The sequence below is a fragment of the Falco punctatus genome, assembly GCF_963210335.1.
Source record: "Falco punctatus genome assembly, chromosome: 5".
NCBI lineage: Eukaryota > Metazoa > Chordata > Aves > Falconiformes > Falconidae > Falco > Falco punctatus.
This window is the reverse complement of record NC_137584.1, coordinates 1,019,693-1,039,758: the sequence shown is the minus strand read 5'-3', so window position 1 is coordinate 1,039,758 and position 20,066 is coordinate 1,019,693. Positions and strand designations below refer to the sequence as shown.

General features: G+C 40.7%; 1 protein-coding gene across 9 annotated transcripts in view; it reads right to left on the bottom strand.

Moving 5' to 3' along the window:
* Window positions 1-18,922, bottom strand: part of FBXL4 (F-box and leucine rich repeat protein 4) — a 73,426-nt gene extending 54,504 nt beyond the window's left edge. For 2 of the 9 annotated variants that reach the window (XR_013928204.1, XM_080388045.1), the window contains exons 1-4: window positions 14,236-16,891; window positions 11,303-11,471; window positions 9,909-10,498; window positions 193-538 (exon numbers count right to left, since the gene is read on the bottom strand). Coding sequence is in view for 8 of the 9 variants with exons in the window: in XM_080388045.1 (XP_080244171.1) it covers window positions 193-538; window positions 9,909-10,417 (855 nt within the window). In the remaining variant the exon portion in view is untranslated. The other 7 variants (XM_080388042.1, XM_080388039.1, XM_080388041.1 and 4 more) reach the window with 7 other exon arrangements.
* Between the last annotated feature and the right edge of the window lie 1,144 nt (window positions 18,923-20,066).

Genomic DNA, 20,066 nt, shown 5'->3' with positions numbered 1-20,066 from the left:
TATTACACATCCATGGAAGTAAAGAGACTTACATAATAGAGGCGCAACTATAAAATAACTGCAGGAGATTCACAAAACAATGCAAGGAAATCTAACTGGAAAAAACAACAATCTTGACCAGGACCCTATAAAGCACCTTTGCATCCCTAATGATCAAGATAAATACATTGAGTATAAACATGCTTTCCTTACCTCATAAGGCAGTTTATCAAAATACCCATTAGTTGGCCATTCCCTGAGGTTAACAATGCTGAACTGTTTATTAAGAGTGTCCATTCCACAGCCATACTTTTCTTCATCTTCATCTTCATCAATATCATTCATATCAATCATCGAAGTCTTAAGTGAAAGCACAGGCCTCTCTTTCACACCATGCAGTACTACTGCATCCAGTTCAGTGTAATAGTCTAGAAGAGAGCTGTTCACTTCCAGACGGATTAAGTTTGTGGGAAAGTTTATCTGTTTGATACAAGGTGTGAACTGCCGAGCCTGAGGACCATTCACCTTTGTAGGTGCCTCGGACCAAAGGATTTCCCATCTGTGAAAGAAAAATTGCACACACAGACAGCACAGCGATTAAAATCAAAGTTAGTAAAGCAATTCCTGAACACAGTAAGAGGGCTTCTCTGTCAGAAGTATTTAACAAGTGAGAAACACGGTTGAAAAGACAGTGAAAATCATGTTTTCCTTAGATATGGTAAGTATCCTAAGGGTGAATTTAACTGGGCATACTATGACCTTAGCATATCTTCTCTGCATTGCTAACTAACAAAACAAGCTATATACTCAGTCACACATTTGTTAAGAGTACTGCTATTCATGCACAAGTTGTTTTTAACATCTTACATGTAAGGTAATCATAAGAAATGGATTGCAGATGTGTTCACAATGATGCTGTGTTACTGTAAGTATGCAGGGAACAGCCTTGGCACATAATCCAAACATACAGTCAGCTGACCTCTTATTTCCCACAAAAGGTTTTCACAAAAAAAGAAAAAACCCAACCCCACAGCTCAGACTCCTTAACATCAAACCCGATCGAATTGCAGCATTGCAAATTACAAAAAAAAAAAAAAAAAGCAAGCAGCAAAACCCCAGAAACTTTACTTTATCTGTCTGGGCAAGCAAACTATTCCTTTTAAAAGTAATTCACTGTCAAATTACCAGAGAAATAAAATCTTCAAATCACTTTTGAAAGGGTCCTTTGCAAAAAATGTTAAAATGTCTACATTACTAAACTGAGGTTTTTTTCTCCTCTTTAGTCCACTGACAGAAGGACGTTCAGAGCATGCATAGAACTTCCACAACTACACCCTTACTTTCACACACAGACCTCAAATCTCTTCCAGAAAATGACAGTGAAACCTACTGCCAATTGAGGAAGCTGGAGAATCAAGTCTTACAATCATTAGGTCTTCAGTGCTCCCAAACTTGCCAAAAGTTCGGAAACATGCTCTCTACATGGGTCCTCATCCAGGGAATGCATTTTAGAGGTCCTTCAGTCATTGATGCCCACCTTTTCCTCCCTCAAGTCTAGTTAATTCCTAAAGAAGCAACCACTGCTGCTACTCCCTTCAACAGTATGCTTACAGTGATCTCTGCATCCTGTGTGCATAACCCAGGCACTTCCATATCTACCCCATCTCTTTCTGAGCACCCTAATTCCAGCTTCAAGGATTTCTCTCAGGCTGCTTGTCTCAGAAACACCGTATGTGCTTTCCAATACCTCAGCACCTTGGCTTTCCCTGCCAGATACCACTACTCAGAAATTACAAGTATTCCTCTACACTGACATATACTGCAGAACACACACACGAGGGGGTGGGGGGGTCTTATATATATATAAAATTAAAAGTAAGTAAATAATCAAACATACTTTGTTTTCTAGAACCAAATGCTTACACTTTATCATGACAAAAGACATATACAAGTACTTCCATCAAAACATAGTGCACAGTATAAATAAGGCTTAGAAGCTTGATATTTGCTACTATTTTGAGGATAGGAAAATTAATCTTTATTGGCTGAAACTTCCACGTCACAATGGACATTTTGCAGTATGTGAGGATTAATTTTCCTATCCTCGAAATAGTAGCATATTTTCCTATCCTACACCATGCCATTCTCCACAAACACTTTATGGGAGGCCTGCAGAACTCTTATGTCAAAGGAGAGAAAAAAAAAGTAATGAACTAAAAACAAGCAAGCAGGATTGGTGAATATATGGCACATCAGAAAGTACCAATGTAGGAGTGGACAACTCTACCCTAAGGTTAACAGTTCTTATAAGAGAGACTTACTACTAAGAGAAGATTTCATTCACTTAGGAAATGAACATCAACTCATGGCAAAAAGGAACAGACGTAGTCCCACTGTCATGCCCTCTCACACAGGTCGATACCCTAAGCAAATACTTAATGTTGGCAATGCACATGACCTTTTTTGAACACATCCAGATCACCATCTAACATTTAGACACTTTCATATACCCGCTCAGACTATCCTTAGGGAAACACAAAGATATTTTTTCACTAGTTTAGCACATGCCAGACCAACAACTTTTAACAGAATGTGTTTCAGTTATTGACTTCTCCTTTAGTGCCCTGGAGAAAGGCTTATCTAGCAGTAGCAGAACTCTGGAGGTCTAGCTTCATCAAATTGCAGAGCAATAACCTCATTCAGCAAGCAGTGTCTCTAGTTTCCAGTCTTTGTAATAAACTAGAGAGAAGGAAAGACACGTAGCATGACTTCACAATCTTGTGAAACTCCACATTATATATCAAGTGCTGATGAACCAGACCAGTGGCTATTTTCCACTGTCCTTGTCATACTGCTTTCTTTTCATCAATAGCCCACCAATCTAACTTTAAAGGACTCAGCTGTCAGTTTAACTGGAAAACCTCAAGTCTATCAGGTTGATTTGATGTTCTTCTCTGCTTTTATGGTCTGTTCTTGTGTGGTGCCATCACAATTGCTCTGAGTCAGGGATGGTGAATTCTTCCTGAGTATAAGCATACTCTGAATATACCCATTACTGCACTTGGAAGCTGTTTCTTCATCTGCAATAAGCACTTTGACACTTAAATGGGCTACATGTAATCTGAATGGAAGTGAAAACTCCACAGCTGGAAATGGATCAAAAAAGTCTAAATTACCAAGAGGCTTCACTAAGAACTGTATTTCTTCTGTTCTGGAGCATTTTTTGCTATAGTCACCCATTATGAAATCCTTCAGAAGACAGGTATTTTGACAGTCAGTCCTGGTTTGAGGGCGTGTTCCAAAATCAGCTTTCCTAACAAGGTTGCCTGCATTTGTTCCAAGCTTAAGATGCTTGATAAACTATTCAGCCCAAAGCAAAGAGAAATTGAATCCCAACAAATACCTGTAAAGACGTCAAAGGAATTTTCACACACACACACACCCCTCTCTGGCCAAGTTAATTAGGTAGCTCTCACAAAAATTAAGCAGAATCAGATCACTGAAGGTGGGACATTGTTTGTCCTCAAGTCTTGCAGATAGATGCACAGTAACAGCTGATCAAAGATGTTGCAACGAGAGTGCTTTGATAAGAAGGTTTCACCAGCAAGGCGTCAGAAAGCCTCAGTCTCTATACTGCCATGCAAAGCCTGAATGAGAAGTACTAACATCTGTATTATTTTCTCTACTGATTAAAGAAAATTAAGTTTTTCCTTTCAGCTTTAATGGACTCAGTTTTCCCATTAGATTTCCCTCTACCTTATGAAGATAGCCAGGAACTCATTCTGCTCAAACTTCTGATACTAAAAACTCAATACACCTATGTGATAAAAAAAAAAAAAAAATAAAATTCTCATTCTCCTTCCCTCACCGTGAAGGAAAATACAGTCCAGTGATTTTTAGGCTGAGGAACATACTTGCAAGGTTTGTGGCAAATGAGAGCACATATTTAATGTTTAATTTTTTGTTGACCTAATGCTGTTGGAAAGCTTTTTAATGGCTAAGATGATCCCTGAGTAGACCTGATTACTTCTGAAGAAATTACATAGTAAGAAAGATTCTTCATAAAAGTGGCTCCTAGGAAAAGTAATCAGATTTCTCTCCAGTGAGACAAAACTATGCCTGCAATCTGCTGAGATTTCTTGCATTGTAAAATTGAGATTGGTGTAGAAAGCAAGTCTCACTCCATGTGATTCAATCACAAAAATTAAATTCCCTGTCCCAAGAAACTTACAGCTGTGTTAAAAGCCAGAAGTGAAGTTTCATACAGAACAATGAGGAGAACATAAGGCAACTCAGAGAATATTATGACCACACATTTGCTGAAATGGCAACTTCTGCAACAATTATAATCATGATATGTGATTATAATACATCCCATCTGCACTTATCCAAGCAAGTGCTCAGTAAATAATCTTTAGGCTACAAGAAAACATCTCTTACCGGCTAACATGCCAGGGATGCTTTAGCCCACTATGTTCAACATAACCTGCAAAGTGCACCCCTGGCCACAGATGTTAAGTTCATAAATACAAAAGGCAAGGAAGACCGATCATGAGACCAGTATTGGAACCATTCTGTTCTAGGTGATAAGCAGAGTTCACAGCAGTCTAATTACTATGGGGGAATACGCAGCAGATTTTCATTTCTACTTTGAGAGTTCAATTCTGGAATACCAGAGAGAGCAGACAGGACTCCCAAGAATGCTCAGGGCATTTTAAATACCAAAAGATATTTCAAATAACTGTCCTGTTATCCACATGAACTTTTTATGGGTTTCTCAGAAATGACTGTCCCACATGAACCCACAATTCATTCTTTTATGACAGTCATCTGGACGAGAAAAAGCTGTTCCCCTGCAGATGTCAAAGCAAGTTATAAGTAAGGATGCAAATGGTAGAATTCAAGTTGTGTGTTACACATAGGTGAGATACAGCCCTGAAGGTCCCTTATCACACTCTAATGTGTTGATGGTATCAGCAGTGTTTTGGGTGCCTTCCTCTGAGATTCACAGAGAACAAAAGGTAAAGTGAAAGAACCATCTAAATGCTGCTCTATAAGCAACAGACTCACAATATTTACATTCAGTATACTGCCTTTCTGGTTTCATTCTCTCTATCAGAAGGGGGGATTTTTTTTTCATCAAACTTTTGATCCCCATCCTGGCTGCCAGCAAACAAATCTGCACAATTCCCACCCGCATTGGCATTGTACTGCCTAAATACAATGAACTTCCCAATGGAAGGAGAGGGAGCCTTTTACTTTGCCCATCTTCCTTAGCCTGCTCCTCTGGCTGCAGCGCTTCTGCCTCTACAGGATTCAAGACCTTCAGAAAGAGAAAGGCTTTGCATCCAGCAAACACAGCTATGTTGGGAAATATTGAGCCAAGCCATTCATCTACAAATCAAACTCGGAATTTTGCTCAAAAGAGCATCTAGCAAAATTCTAAACAACATGGAGAAATTAAATTAAATAGCAATAAATGGTGGGAACACACAAAGCAGAATGGAACTGCTCCCAGTCAAATAACCATGCTATCTCACCTGTGATAAATCACCTAACCAGTATTACACTTTATCTACAGAAAATAAGAAAAAAATAATCCCAAAACAATCTCCAACCCACTAATGAAGCAATCATTTCACTGCAGTAAGGTTATATGCTGTGAAACATCACCCAAGTATGGGCACACATCCCAAACTAGTTAGGAATCTCTGGTTTTGAGCTTTTAAAAAAAGCACAAGTGGTGTCACTGTAACGTACATGAGATAAGAGAAACTGTCAAATTAAGTTAAAAAAAGACCATGACAGAAGAACATGGACGAATTTTTTTCTTTTATATACCAAATCTAAAACACAGAGTTATTTTTGTTAAAGGAAAAAGTTGAAAAACTTCTGGAAAATTATTTTTGACTTGAAAGCTCCCATTTAAACACACAGAAACACTTCCTGTCTGACAGCAGCTAACTATTAGGTGCATCAAAATGTTTCAAAAGGGCTAAGCACTAAAGAAGCCATTAGGGAATCACCAATAGTAAGCCTTCTGGTTAAATGAGGAGGAAAAAGAAACAGGAAAGAAAACATTTTCCCCATCACAGGAGCTAGCTATATCTTATTCTTCAATCTAATACACTAGGAGAAACAAAGAAAATTGTCTTGGTTGGGTTCAGCTCACATCACTACCACAAGCAGTGTCCTCATCACACCTGTGCAAAACTCTGCCTCTTCCACTGACTGAAGAGGGACTCATCGTTCTCACCAAACTCTTAAGTACACAGAATGTGCACAACAGTCAAAAATCAAGGCTACACCAGTATAATAACCCCAGCACAACACAACACAAAAAAGGGAGGTATTTCTTCACCACGTAAACCCAGAAACTATAGGCTACGATGTTCCCATTATCTCTAATTATTAATTTTTGTTTGGATTTTCTGCACTCAGATAATTCATGTAACAAATTTGTACATGGATACTAACATATGTTAGTATAGATTTAAGAAATTACCAAACAGTTCTCACCAGCCAAGGTGTGAGTGGCACTAATGAAAAGCATAAAAGGTCTCCGTATGTAAAGACAGCAGTTTCTCTGACATTTATGGTTTTAAAAATTGTTTTATGCAGAAGAGAGCAATGTAGTGTCTTCTGTGTTTAAAGCAGCAAAATATATGAGAGGACAGAGAATCCTCAAATTGCTGAAAGCTGGCTAAACCATAATGAAAAAACTTCAAATTAACTGTCATGTTTTAAGCATTAGAATCATTAAAGAACAATTACATTCCATTCTGAAAAATAAATGCTTATTCCCATTCCATGAGGAGCCGACCCCAGCTCTAAAAGCCCTCTAAATAAAGCTGATCTGAGATAGTGTCACACAAAGCTGTAACTGATAGCAATATTCAATGCACCAGTAATAGAGGAACATGGCTACAGACCTTTTTCTGAACACCTGCATACGTCATTCTTTCATGCAAGTGAAGCATGAAGTGTGCAACTTAGCAACACATTGACCAAATATGTGGGCTATAGCCATTTTTCAAGAATATATAAAGTCCTCTTCATCAAGGACTGCAATACACCAAGTCCTTACAGAGCCTCTTGTAGGTTAGAAGCTTTTGCACACAGTGGTTTTGGATGAGCCCATGTTTTAAATACTAAACAAAGTGAAAAAAGATTACTCAGCTGGACAAGTATAATCCACTAAGCATAACATTTAAACAAGTCTCAACAGACTTTCTCCCAACAGTTTCGACTCCACCATTAATTTGGCCTTCTTTTTATATCAAAGTCAGAACTGGTGAAAAGGAACCTTTCTAATGACCTGCCCTTTTTCACTGGTGTTCAGAAAGAAACAGTTCCAGAGTCAGCAGATAAAATAAAGCAGCACTTTAAGGATTTTAGGTAATAAGGTGATTTAAACTTGAGCATCAAAATAGAAAAGGAAAACAAGGTTCTCAGTGCCCTTTGAGTAACTGAGCCATGGCCTTTTTTAACAGAAGAAAATTGTATGACAGTTCAGGTCCAAAACATCAGTTAAACACAGAATCACCTAAGATTATCAGCAGCATTCCACCTTCAAAAAAATAATTCTTAGTTGACATCTCTCAGATAATTTTTGTAAGTGAAAACAAGGGACCAAGAACTGAAGCAGAAAAGAGGCTGTGTTCTTGCAACTCTTTATATTTCCCTCATAAAGGTGAGCAAAGGAACAGAGAAAAAAAAAAGCTGCACACCTCATGTGGAGAAACAGTTCCTTCATCTTCCCTTCAAGACACCATGTGTAACATGTTTGTCTCTTTCAGAAGAACGGAGACAAACCATATGGGCAGCTCTGAACGGACAAATCTGGCTGAGGGAAGGTAAGCCAAAAGAAAAAACGAAGTCCCTCTAAAACTTCTCTATCATCAAGACTGGCAAATACTGAAGATGCAGCACAGGCAATTGGTTCTGAGGCTCACTGAGAAAACTTTCTAAACAAAAACATTGTTAACCTAGGTAGGCAGAACAGAAGATTCACCTGTCTACAAATTAAAAAGTAGGGTCCCATAGGAACGTCATCCTTTTTTATGAAGGGGAAGTCTGAGCTCTCACTCTAACCACACCGCAAGCACAGTCATAAAGCACATCTCAAAATTCTATATTAGTATTTTCAATTCCATCTTCTTTTAGCTCTCCAGACAATTTTTCCCTTTTTTTAGTGCACCTTAATAAGTAGCTCCTTCAGCTAACATTTCTTGAGCTTTCCTTCAACACTCCTTAGTATTTACACAAAACTAAAAAACCCCATATTGTTTTAAGAACCAAAACCTAACCATACATTCTTATAAAATATAGCATTAGCTTATTACTCCAAATTATCTTTGTATTACACTGCAGCACACTATTATTAGTCTAATGCAACCTTATCAACAGTTACAGAAATAATCTCTACATAAATCTGTGCTACATCATAAAATAAAGTAAAATTTACGTCATAAAATAAAAAAATAAAGTGAAAGTTCAGAGTAATTGCCCAAAAGTCATCTCACATTAGGTTCTAGAGTTCAAAAGTTTCAAAAGCTGCCTTCACCACATATCATCCTATAAATAAGTTCATATTACAGTGCCAAACACACTCCTGCTTAAGTTCCGCAGCCTATTATTGTTTGATCTATCACCGTTCCTTGAATGTGGATGTTTACTTTAGAGCTATACAGTATACACTCATTAGAGAGCTGTAAAACAAACAGCTGCACTAAACAACAGTAGATGACAGAATCCCACAAAACATTAACTGGGAAATTTGATTATATAACATGACACTAGATTTTCTATGGGGTTTTGCATAAACATCAATGGCCTAGTGTTAGGAAGCACGGGATATTAAGTTAGAGACCTAAAAGTATGCTTTTTAGCTATCTGTAACAGGCAGGTCAGGCAAAAAACATGCAGCATCCAAACTAACGCTGCTTATACCGCCAAAGTGTGTGTTTTAAAATAATACAGTATTTGTTGGCATATTATTTTTCTACAGGATGCATTTTAAGTCATCTTTTATCAGTTCCTCTTCCTTTATGGGTTTGTTACCATTTCATCTCTTTTTCACATATAGGGAATACTTTGATTGCATATACTGATAGCTTTTTCTTATGTTTTTCCCCCATTATGTGCTTTTACCTGCTCTTTCTCCTTCTCTGTTTCTATTTCCTCCTCACCAAGAGCTTCATACCTCATACACAGTGGTTTTCTTAATTATCTTACTATTCCCCAGGTCCCTATCTTCCTGCCCTGCCCCCCCCCCCCCCCAAGCTGGAATTTCATCAGGAGTTCTTACTATAAGGAAAACCAACAGGATCAAATCAGCTTCTTTTAGTCTATAAAGCAAATGTAAAAATGAAGTGCAGCTCACACCCTTTGATCAGACCAAAAACAAAGATCAGACAAATGGCATCACCTTTTGTCCAACTGTTCTGTGCTTCTGTTTTTGGCCTCATTTCCATATGAATAGTTATAGTGTCTGATTGTACTATACATACAACCTAAAGCATACAGAGAGAAGAAAGAGTTTATGGCTACATGAAGCAGGATGATACAGTAACTGTGAATCCTCAACCTCTTCTACACAACTTGCTTTTCTTATTGGAGAAACAGAACTGCCATTTCAAAAGTGATTTCTGTACATACATAATAATTACTGCTCATATTAATTCCAACACAGAAACTGTCATTATATAAATTAGAACTGATATTAGGATCTACATTAATTCCTACAAAAAAATCCACATCTCTGAAGTTGCAATTAAACCACGTCACCACAGTTTTAAAAACATGCAGAAATAAAATGTTAGTGGGTCAGATACAAAACAGAGACATAGTAGGAAGTTTGCTAATCAGCATTATTTGTAGCATTTAATGTCTCTTAGGAAAGCATAAAGGAGAAAAAAAATAATTACCTTACTTCAGCTGGTGGATTTTGTGAGTAAGGATTTGCAGAACATGCCAAAATCCTGACTACAGCTCCAGGATGATAAGTTTCCAGAATGTGCACCGCAGTGGGATAAACTGGTTCCTCAAAAGCGAGTTCCACATAGTCCTGACTACAGAAGGTGGGTGGTGTCCTCTTGAACGGCATCCGAGCGCTAGGGCAACGATCCCACCAGGTCCCATAAGTTCGGAAGACAGCAGTCTGAGTAAAGTCACCGGAACTAGGGTACACATTTGGAATACCTGCTAAATTCCACATGGTATACGACATGCTGTTTTCACTACCATAGTGTGAGCTGAAATCCAACACTTCTTTGGCATACTGAACTATTTCAACATTGATAGGTAAGGCTCGGGTGTTTGATTCAATAGCCCTCCGGCTGTTCATTTCTCCTCTTGTTGCTGTCCTAGCTCGGCGCCGAAGGCACATATAGTAAAACATGCTCAGAACTGTTAACATGGGAAACACTGGTGACATCTAGATATAACTTAGGAAGATGTGAAAGGTCATGAGTCCTTTGTAAGGTGCATTAACTGCTTGTGGTGTTTTGGAAAGGAGCTGATAAAACAGAATGAATAAACATAGTGAGCAGATAAAACATTCTTAGAAGGCAAACTGTACTCTTTCAAATATCCTCTTAAACAAAAAATACTGCTACTAAAACATTAATGAACTATTATATTTTATTTTAAGACATTTAGTTGGAGGCTACTAAGTGTGGCTTCCCATTTACTGTGTTCAAAACAGAGAAGACTAAGAAGAAACATTAGCCAAAACTAGCCCTCGAGCACCAAAAAGACTAACGGTTAAATTCAGCATTATTTTCAGGGATTTATTAAAAGAAAAAATCTTGCACTGACTTATGGAAACAAAATCAAGTATGAAATGAAATGTGGCCCTTGTAGTAAATAACTGTAGAAGAGTATCTGAAGGTACAGCTAAAATTATCTGTAGTTTCATTTTGAAATAGTTAAACTAGAACTGACTTTAAAACAAAGTACTCTGGTACCTAGTAACGCTGCAGCAGTATACAGCTCAACAAAACCTAAGTTACTTCACTGCTTTGTATTTTGCAGTAAGACTACTCCCAGACCCAATTTATTTAATCTAAAGCTAGCTCAAGTATATCTATATCATCCTACAAAGTGGAGAGCAAAAGCACCCTTCTAAGACAGCTCATATAGAAAGTTGGACAGCTACTCCAGCAAATTGTTCCCTATAATTTGTTCCCATAATTTTGAATTTTTTTTCTAAGAGTGAGAAGAAAGAGTTGGGGCAGTTGATCTAGACCAAAAACTTAACCCATGGCTTCCTGTATCAGGGCACTAGCCTGAAACAGACTCACAAAAATACAGTCATTACCCCTTGAAGTTGTTCATGACAGCATTCACCAATGCTAGAGGGGTCACCAGCCTCCTGAAGGATGCTCAGAATTCATTAACGACATCACCTTCAAGTCAAGCAACAAAGTAAGTCTTCAGAAGAGTCCTGGGCATCAGAAGCAGAAGTCCCCACAGAAAGCATTTTCCTTCTAATAAGAGAAAATATTTTCATTTATGTAACAATTCAGTTAAACACAAAATGTACTAGATCTGCAATACTGCCAGGCCATCTAAAAAATAAACACAAAACATACTAATAATTAAGGATATTGATGTGTTTTAAACAGTCTACATCACATCAGAAGTAAAACAAACAAGCAAGCAGGTTTAACAATTAGAAAAAGCCAAGGTAAAAGTAAGCCTCTTTACTAAAGTTTTCTATTTACAACGAAGAAATATTTACAGCTGAATGCTGTCTTCAGCACACAAGTGCTGTATCATATTCCCTACTAATAAAGATCCTCTTACATATGCTTGTCCCATATTGATCAGCTGGTCTGTACCTGCATGATATAAACCATTAGATTTACTTACACACAGAAAAACATGGAACATACTCTCTGATTTCTGCCAGCAGTACACAACACACTTGGGCAATAACACTGCACTCCAGAATTCACATCCTCCAGTATCACAAACTGTTTCTCACCAACTGGCCTTCTGATTAACTTGCTCACCAGCTTTACTAGGAAAGAGTATGGAGTAATGCCCGTAACCCAACAGAGGCCAAAACAGGGATGACTAAGCATGTCTCAGAATAGAATACATGTTTCTTCAGCAGCCTGTACTGGAATTGCCAGTTAGTTTATCACAGGGTACATACTGTGGTAATCACTGAACCAACAGAGGCAACTTCTATTGCAGAACACGCATCAAACGACAACTAACGATGCCTCACATTGCTTGGCAGACAAACCACATATTTAATGTCTGCAATGGGTACAAGTAAGACCACACTTCATATAGAGTTTTTGGAAGCATAAGCTTAGAGTAGGGCCAAAAATTAAACAAATAGAGACGAATCAAAGTGACTTTTGTATGCCTCTATATAAATCCACTGTGCACATTTCTTGGACAAACTGCTTGTTTCCCATAGTCACAAAATGCTAGTACAAACCGCTCGCTCTCACTTGAACGCTGCCAACAAGGCAGCGCTTGTGGTAACAGATAAGGACAGGCTGCACTATTTGACCCTCTCACTCGTGACAGCAAGAAAGTTTACTGAAGAAGTGTTCACTTCTCACTTTCTTGCCTCTTCTATTATTAGCTCCTTGTTCAGTTCCTGTCCTTCATTCAGTTTCACGTTGACATAGCTGTCAACAACATAAATTACTCCTGACATTCCATGCAGGAGGGAATGCATAAGAAGATATGTTGGATTCGCTTCAAGCTCTCCTGGAATGCCAAAACCCAATAATGTCACATTTCCCCCAAACATCCTGTAGAACCACCTTTTAGAAAAGGCACTGTGGAAAAAGCAGCACAACCCCCAATCTCTCCTCCTTAAAAAAAACCCACCCAAAAGACCCAAAAGAAACAACTCCAAACTGAAAACTGTTATTTTATCTTTTCAGCATAGAGTTGCTGTAAGTTGCAAGTGAAGATTGCCAATACATTCTCCTTCTGGATTTTTCCCTCTTAAAAAGAAAAATCTATTTAGAGAATATGCCAACAAACATTAAACCCCAACAAGCTTACTCTGCTGTCAAGCCCTGGCATTACACATAGACCAGCATATACACCAGCTTCTATCTCAAAATTTCACCAATTAACACAGTTTGAAGGCTGCTCCATGGAAATTCTGGCTTTACAGAGCTCAATTTTAAGAGTCATTCAGCTGGGGCACTTCACGATCAGGTGTGAATCACTTATTTCACACAGGCATCCTACACAACTTCCTATCTGCACTGCAAACTCCAGGCTTCCTCTGGCCACAGCCCAGAGCTCTTATAGCACTGTTGTAAAAATCAGCTTGTCAAAGTGCAGCATAACTGCTGCTCAGTTCAGTTCAGCTAGCTGCCCAGTTTAAGTCAGGTCCAACAAAGCAGATAATGAAAAATCTGCTGCATGATTTCAAGTTAGCAGAAACGTTAATGTGGGTCATTCCCCCTCTACTGACTTGATGATTCATAAAGACTGCAAAAAACTGGTATCCCCAACACTGATGGCACTTTGTACATTTTTGGCTGCCGTTGGTAAACAGGCTCAAAAGTCAACAGGAAGAAACAGGGAAGAGCATACAGTTTTCCTAAAAATGTATTAGTCTCAATAATACAAGTGGAGGTAAATTACTTTTAAAGAGTTAAACATAGGATTTAGTAGTTTATAACAAGTATGAGGAAACGAAACTATTATAAAAGAAGGATAAATAAGCATTAGGACTACAAAACAAATAGTAACTCTTAGCATTTTAGAAGAAGCATTAAGAATTGTGTGAAGTTAAAAGACCAATGAAAAATTGCTCAGGAGGTTAAAGGATAATAAGCTACTGAAAGAGCTACATTAAACACAGATCAGCAGGGCCAGATCATATAGAGAGATTTTTTTCGGGAACTACTACAGGTCAAGCTGATTTCCAACTAAAAGGATTTGACTTTTTTTTTTTTTTTTTTTTTTTAAATTAAAAAAAAGGAAAAAGGCAGACTCAGGCCTATGCAAAGCATCATGATAAACACCTCTGGAGCGCAGTTGTTCATGTAATGTGAACTTTACGTGGAAAACTCCTCCTTCCCCCAAACTGCTGAATTATTTTTAAGAGATTCTATGCAACTTGCAACTATATATATAAGCCTATGCAATTATACCTTCCAATCTCTGCCACCACGTTTGGCCTGTTGTATATTATTCATTTTCTTTTGTACAGGCATAATTATGCCAAACTGAAGCTTAATAAAGGTTTCTTTAAAACTTTACCTTATTGTCCTCCTCCCAGGCAGCAGCCTTTCTTTCATATAACAATTTTTTTTCTGTCCAGATATCATTAAATGGACTAATACGGTGCTAACACCAGCATCTTCAGCGACCACCACAGATGGCGTTAACTGTTTGTTTAGAAACAAAAAGCAATATGCTATGAACATACAGTGATGTTGTGAGGTGCTGCCCTATGCCTACATGCCCATTTTGCACTTCCAGGCTGGATCCCATCCCCAGCCTCTCTGGGGGCTGCCTGAGCTGTGTCCCCACCCCATCTCATGACCCACACAGCCACCTCTCAAGCTAGCACTGCTGGGGAGCCAGATGAGTCCTGGGACTCATCCAGCCAGACACCAACCACTGCTGCAAGCAAGCGTAGTTTTCAGTCTGGTCATCACCCCAAACCAAATCACTGCCAGACACCATGAAGTCTGGCTCAAGGATGCAATGAAACTACAAGAGCCCCAAGTCAGACCAGCTCAAAGAGCCATGGAAATGCTAACTCTGCTTTTACAAGACAGACAGGACTTCAAAGAACCAGACTGGACTAGACCTGGAATAAAACTTTTGTAAGAGACAGAGAGAGATATGCTACTTTCTTTCAAAATACATTAGAGCCCAACACATTATTTATAATCTCTCATATTCAGTCCATTATTTAATTGACAGCTATCTCAATTATACAAATTCCCTTTTTCTATTATGATTAAGCGTTCTTCCCTTTCTGTACGTATAGCATGAAGTCTTCTAAGACTGTAATTCACCATTTCCTTCTTTCCAACACAACAAACCTTGATAAAGGAAAATGTCCTATGCTTTCTCGACAGACTTTATGGGAAGAGGCATTAATTAAACTAAAGCATTCAAAACCCCTGGAACTCTTCAGTTTATTTTGCCTCTTTTTACAGGGACTTTATGTACAGAAATCTGTTTCTCAGCTTCCAAGCAATGCATCTTGTTAATGATTATTTTACCTATTCATTTTGGTTGTTTTTGCAAATGCAGCTCTCTAGTACTTACAATTCCATCCCATGAGAGCAGAAACAAGACAGTGACACAGTTATTCACCAACCAGAGTGCTGAGAAACGGTGGGAAATACACAGAAAAATACTGGGGATTTGGAGGGGCTACAGGTGAAGGATGCATGTAAAAACATAAAAAGTAACAAATATTAGGCAAAGAAAAAAATGAAAGACGGCATATTTAATCCCTGAGCTGTCCCTGGCAAAGCATGTGTTAAACAAAGAGTTCATACTACTTCAAGAGAGGCAAAGGCTGTCTGTATACAAGTCATGTGTACACCAGGTTTGATTTTTAAAGCCGGAGAGGTAGTAATTCCTCTTTATACCAGCTTTGCTTATCTCACACTTGGGAGTACTGTGCAGACTTTTCTCTCATTTGACTATAAAAGAAACATCAACACTGACAAATTACAAAGAATGTATAAATGACAAAAACATTTGATTGTATTATCTCTGAAGAAAGATTAATGCAATATAATATACGTGTCTTAAATAAGATGGTAAATAGGAAATCTCTTACTTATCTTTGTACATTAATGCACAGAGGGAATACTGGATCCTTTCGTTACAGGCTAAACCAGAGTATTTTTACCACAGGTTAGCATCTCTCACTATTAATTACCTAATTATACCAATATCTACACTCAACTTGCTGAAAACAGAGGCTAATATTAATTAAAAATTAGTAAGGTCTTACAGCATACTTTAAATTCAGGCCCCACTTGCTGTGTCTCTTCCTGTAATGTGTTCTCGCACTAAACCAGCCATTTTACACATTTGCAACTTGGAAATTATCAGTTTGAAAAAAACCTGGAACATAATGACAATTCTATCTTTTTAAAAATCTCACTTGTGTTGCTGGCATGAGCATCAAAACATGCAAAACCCAAGAATTTCAGGTTCCTTCACTGACTGCTTGCTCCTGCCTGCTAGGACCAAACTCATCGTGTGGTTTAGCATCGGAGTACAATGGAGACAGAAGGTCCTTAGGCATCTATTACACGCTCCAGGTCACCGCCCTGGCTTGTGGGGGTTGTCTTCACACACAACAGAAATTTTTTTATCAATATGGGTAAATCACCAGGTAGGCCCTTTTAAAAATGACTAGTTCTACACAAAGCCTACAGTTACCAACACTAAAGCATGTCATTCTGACCAGCTGTGCTTCCAGCTACGGGGAAACTCTCCTCCTCACACCAACAATCATAATCATAAAAAAATTAAATATCCCCATTCAATACTACTTTCAATATGCAGTGCAAGTGCATTCGTCTTCTCATTCTTCTCTTCAGAAGTCGCACTACCTCTCCAGGCAGCCATACCCTGTGCAGCACTCACCGGCTGCCTCCTCACCTCACCGCGGCCAGGCCCGCAGCTGCCGCCCGCCGCCCGCGCAGACAGCGCGCAGGTACCGCTGCGCGGGACTGGCGGCACCCCCGGGCGCGCACCGCAACGCGGGGGATTAAACACCCCAGCTACGCCGCGGCCCGTCCTGCCGCGCTATGAGGGGGCAATGGGGCAACACGGTGTAACTGGTGTGACGGAATAGGGACGGCGCGGCAGCCGGCACCCTGGGCGCGCCCCCCGCGGGCTGGCACCACTCCCCCGCTCCCGGGGCCGCCCCTCCCGCCGCGCTCCGCCTCCTCCCCCCCCCCCCCCCGGGGGTTCGCACCCCCCCCGAGCCCACACGCCCTCCGCCGGCAAGGCCCTTCCCCCGGGCAGGTCTAGCCCAGGCCCGCGGGCACCAGTGCGGCACCCCCAGCCTGAGGCCGTCGGCGATGCCCGGTGTCGGCGCTGCCCTCCGGGTTCCCTCCCCGAGGCGCACACAGGAGCCCGCCCCGGCCCCGCCAACCACCGCCGGGGCAAGGTCCGGCCCCCGCCTCCGCCGAGCGGGTGGGCACGCACAGCCGGCCGCGCGGCACCGGCAACTGCACCGGGCTGCTCCCGGGCCCGGCGCCGCTGCCAGGCCAGGCAGGGACGCCGAGGGGGGAACCCGGCACCTGCAGCCCCACTGAGGCGACCCCCTCCCGCGGGTGCATCCCGAAGGGAGGGGCCCCGGTAGGCAGCGCGGCCCTCCCGCCCGAGCGGAGCCGCCACCCTACCCCGTCCGGAGGGCGGAGCAGCCCGGGCCGCGCGCCGCCGCCGCGCCAGGAGCCGCCGGAAGCCCCGCACGGCCGCGAGGGCGGGGCGCCGTGAGGGCGGGGCCGCGGGCTGCGCGTGCCCGCGCCTGAGCGCGGGGCGGGACGTTGCAGCCGTGGCGGGCGGCGGGTACCCCTCGACGGGAGCGCTGGGCTCGGCCCGGCCTGGCCACCCCGGCCGCGTGTTAACCGCAGAGTGAAGCGCAGGGCGGCGGGGGGTCACTGCTGCGTTACCGTTTGTGATTCGCTCCACTCGGCCTGTTGTCGTTCTACCTCTGCGGCTGCGAAGGGCTGCGGCGAGGCGCGCGCTGCGACCTCCTCTGGAAGCCCGCCTGCCCTTGGCAAGCCCCGGCCTGGTCTCTCCCAAAGACTTATGAACTATCACCCTAGCCCCAGCCCAGCCGGGTCATGCTTCCTAGTCCCCGGCATGTCATAAGGGCTGCCCTGATTTTAATTGATCTTAATGAGCACTTGCTCCAGAAAATTGCACTGCCTCTTGGGTCCCTAACTGGCATATTGCAAAGGAAGTGTCATGGTTTGCCGCAATATCCTTTAATTTGGTATGCATGCCCAGGCATTTATGCTTTCAGCCTCTGCTTCCGATTCCAGCTCCTGCAAGGATCACCGAAATTACCACCGGCCCCTCTAGGCTTCTCACTGCTCCAGCGCGCTCCGTGCTGGGCGGCACCTGGGGCCATTCAGTTGTGGTAGAAAATGCAGATTTCAACCAGGTGGTCAAGAAATAAATATAAAAATCCATAAAATATTGAAAATACTTGATATCTAAGGTACTATTTGTATAATGCTTTAATATAAATTCTATACATCTATATGATATATATTAATATATAAATTGAGGATAGAATGCTGCTCTGTTGCCAGCTATAGTGGCAGACAGGCCACTGCACAGCCCTGCTTTCCACAAGCAGGCATGCCAGGGTGACCAGTTTATAGGCAATTCATATACCTGCATGCACATGTGTGTGTGCATACAGAAATACACATACATAGGTACGCTTTTTATATGCATAAGATGCACTGTACCATTTTAAAGTAACAATTTACGCCCAACTTTTAAGGCACTGCTTCTACGGAAGAGGAAGGTAGGCTCTTCAGGTTCCAGTGCCAGTGTAGTAGTGTGCCTTTCTTCATTTAGCCTCACTTCTGTCCTACAGGCCAGGGCTAGTTACAGAGTGCTTATAGAAGTGCTTTCAACAATCAACTTCCCAGGCAGTGGCCACCTCAAAATTTGAATTCATAATGCAAAAAACCCCAAACTGGAAATAAGACTATCAGTAAGTTTGATGAGTCAGAAAATAAGTTAGGTATGAAGCTGAGTTTTTGTGTTTTATTTTGTTTATGTTATTGTTTTAATTTTTGGTTTTGTACATATCATATCCTCCCTTTCCAAATGAAATTAAGAGAAAGGGAACACTTGGAAGGCACAATTTATCTAAATTATTTAAGGCTTCTACTTTAGCATTAAATATATCACCTAAGAATAAAAGCATAAAAGTTGCCATTTCTATTTGATACATTCTATTTGATTGATTGAAAGAAAAAGCAGGCAACTAGTTGACATAGCTGTACAGAGGTCTATGTTTGGCCAAATCATTCCTATTCTATTCTGTGTTTATTTTAAGACTGTATTGAGATTGAGTTCTGCATCAGTGCAGAAGATAGGTGGATACAAGAAGTTTTTCTCTCAGGCCACTCATCTGCCAGCTCACAGAGGCTGGAATTATCACAAATACATTGTACTTAAATTTAGCTTTTTAAAAGTTACGTGTTTGATGTAGTCTGCTAGGCTTATTCTGTAATTCATGGGGAGATGTATACCTTCAGGTGATACAGCCTATCCCATTCACTCCTATGACAGGTGCCTAAGATACACAGAAGATACTGATGCTTGGAGGTATACCTCTCTCCACTTAGCATAGATCATCCCCAGGCTTTCACGAACACATCCTTACCAAATGCACGAATACATCCTTACCAAGCTAGACAAACTGCAGAACCAACTTAATTGTTATTCACAGAGAGGTTGTCAAACAGCAGGTATCATTTTAAAACTACAGACTAGTATTTATTGAAGGGGACAGAGGATGCTGAGTGACAGTGTCCTTTTTGTCTGGGCTGCTGTCTCAAATTCAAACTATGTGCATTCAAAATGTGCTCCAAATTACTGTCAAATTGTCATTCCACAGCCTTTGTAAAAATCAATTGATGACCTATTTTTATTCAACAGTTATACACATCTGGAGCTGACAGATAATTTTTAGTGAGCTATGGCACATAAACAATTTATACATATTTCTATATACACATCAGCAGTAAAACTAGGCATAGAATATGTTCCAGAAATGGTCCTCTGTGTTGAAAGGAAATACACTGGTAGAACAGTACAGGAAGCCTTCTATTTGTAAAATAACAGTGAGACTTATCTTCTGTGTGTTTATCAAACTTTGTAATCATCAAATTCATGTCTTAACAGCATCCTGCTTCTCCTTTAGCTTTTGCTCATCATGATAAATAGTGCCATGGCTCGCCCATTAGGGGGAAATTGTACTGAAGTCAGTAGGAATATTGTTATTTCAAAATTAGGTATAAAGAGTGGAAAGGCCATATAACTGGTATGGTTAAATGTGATTAAGTTATGTCTGTGTC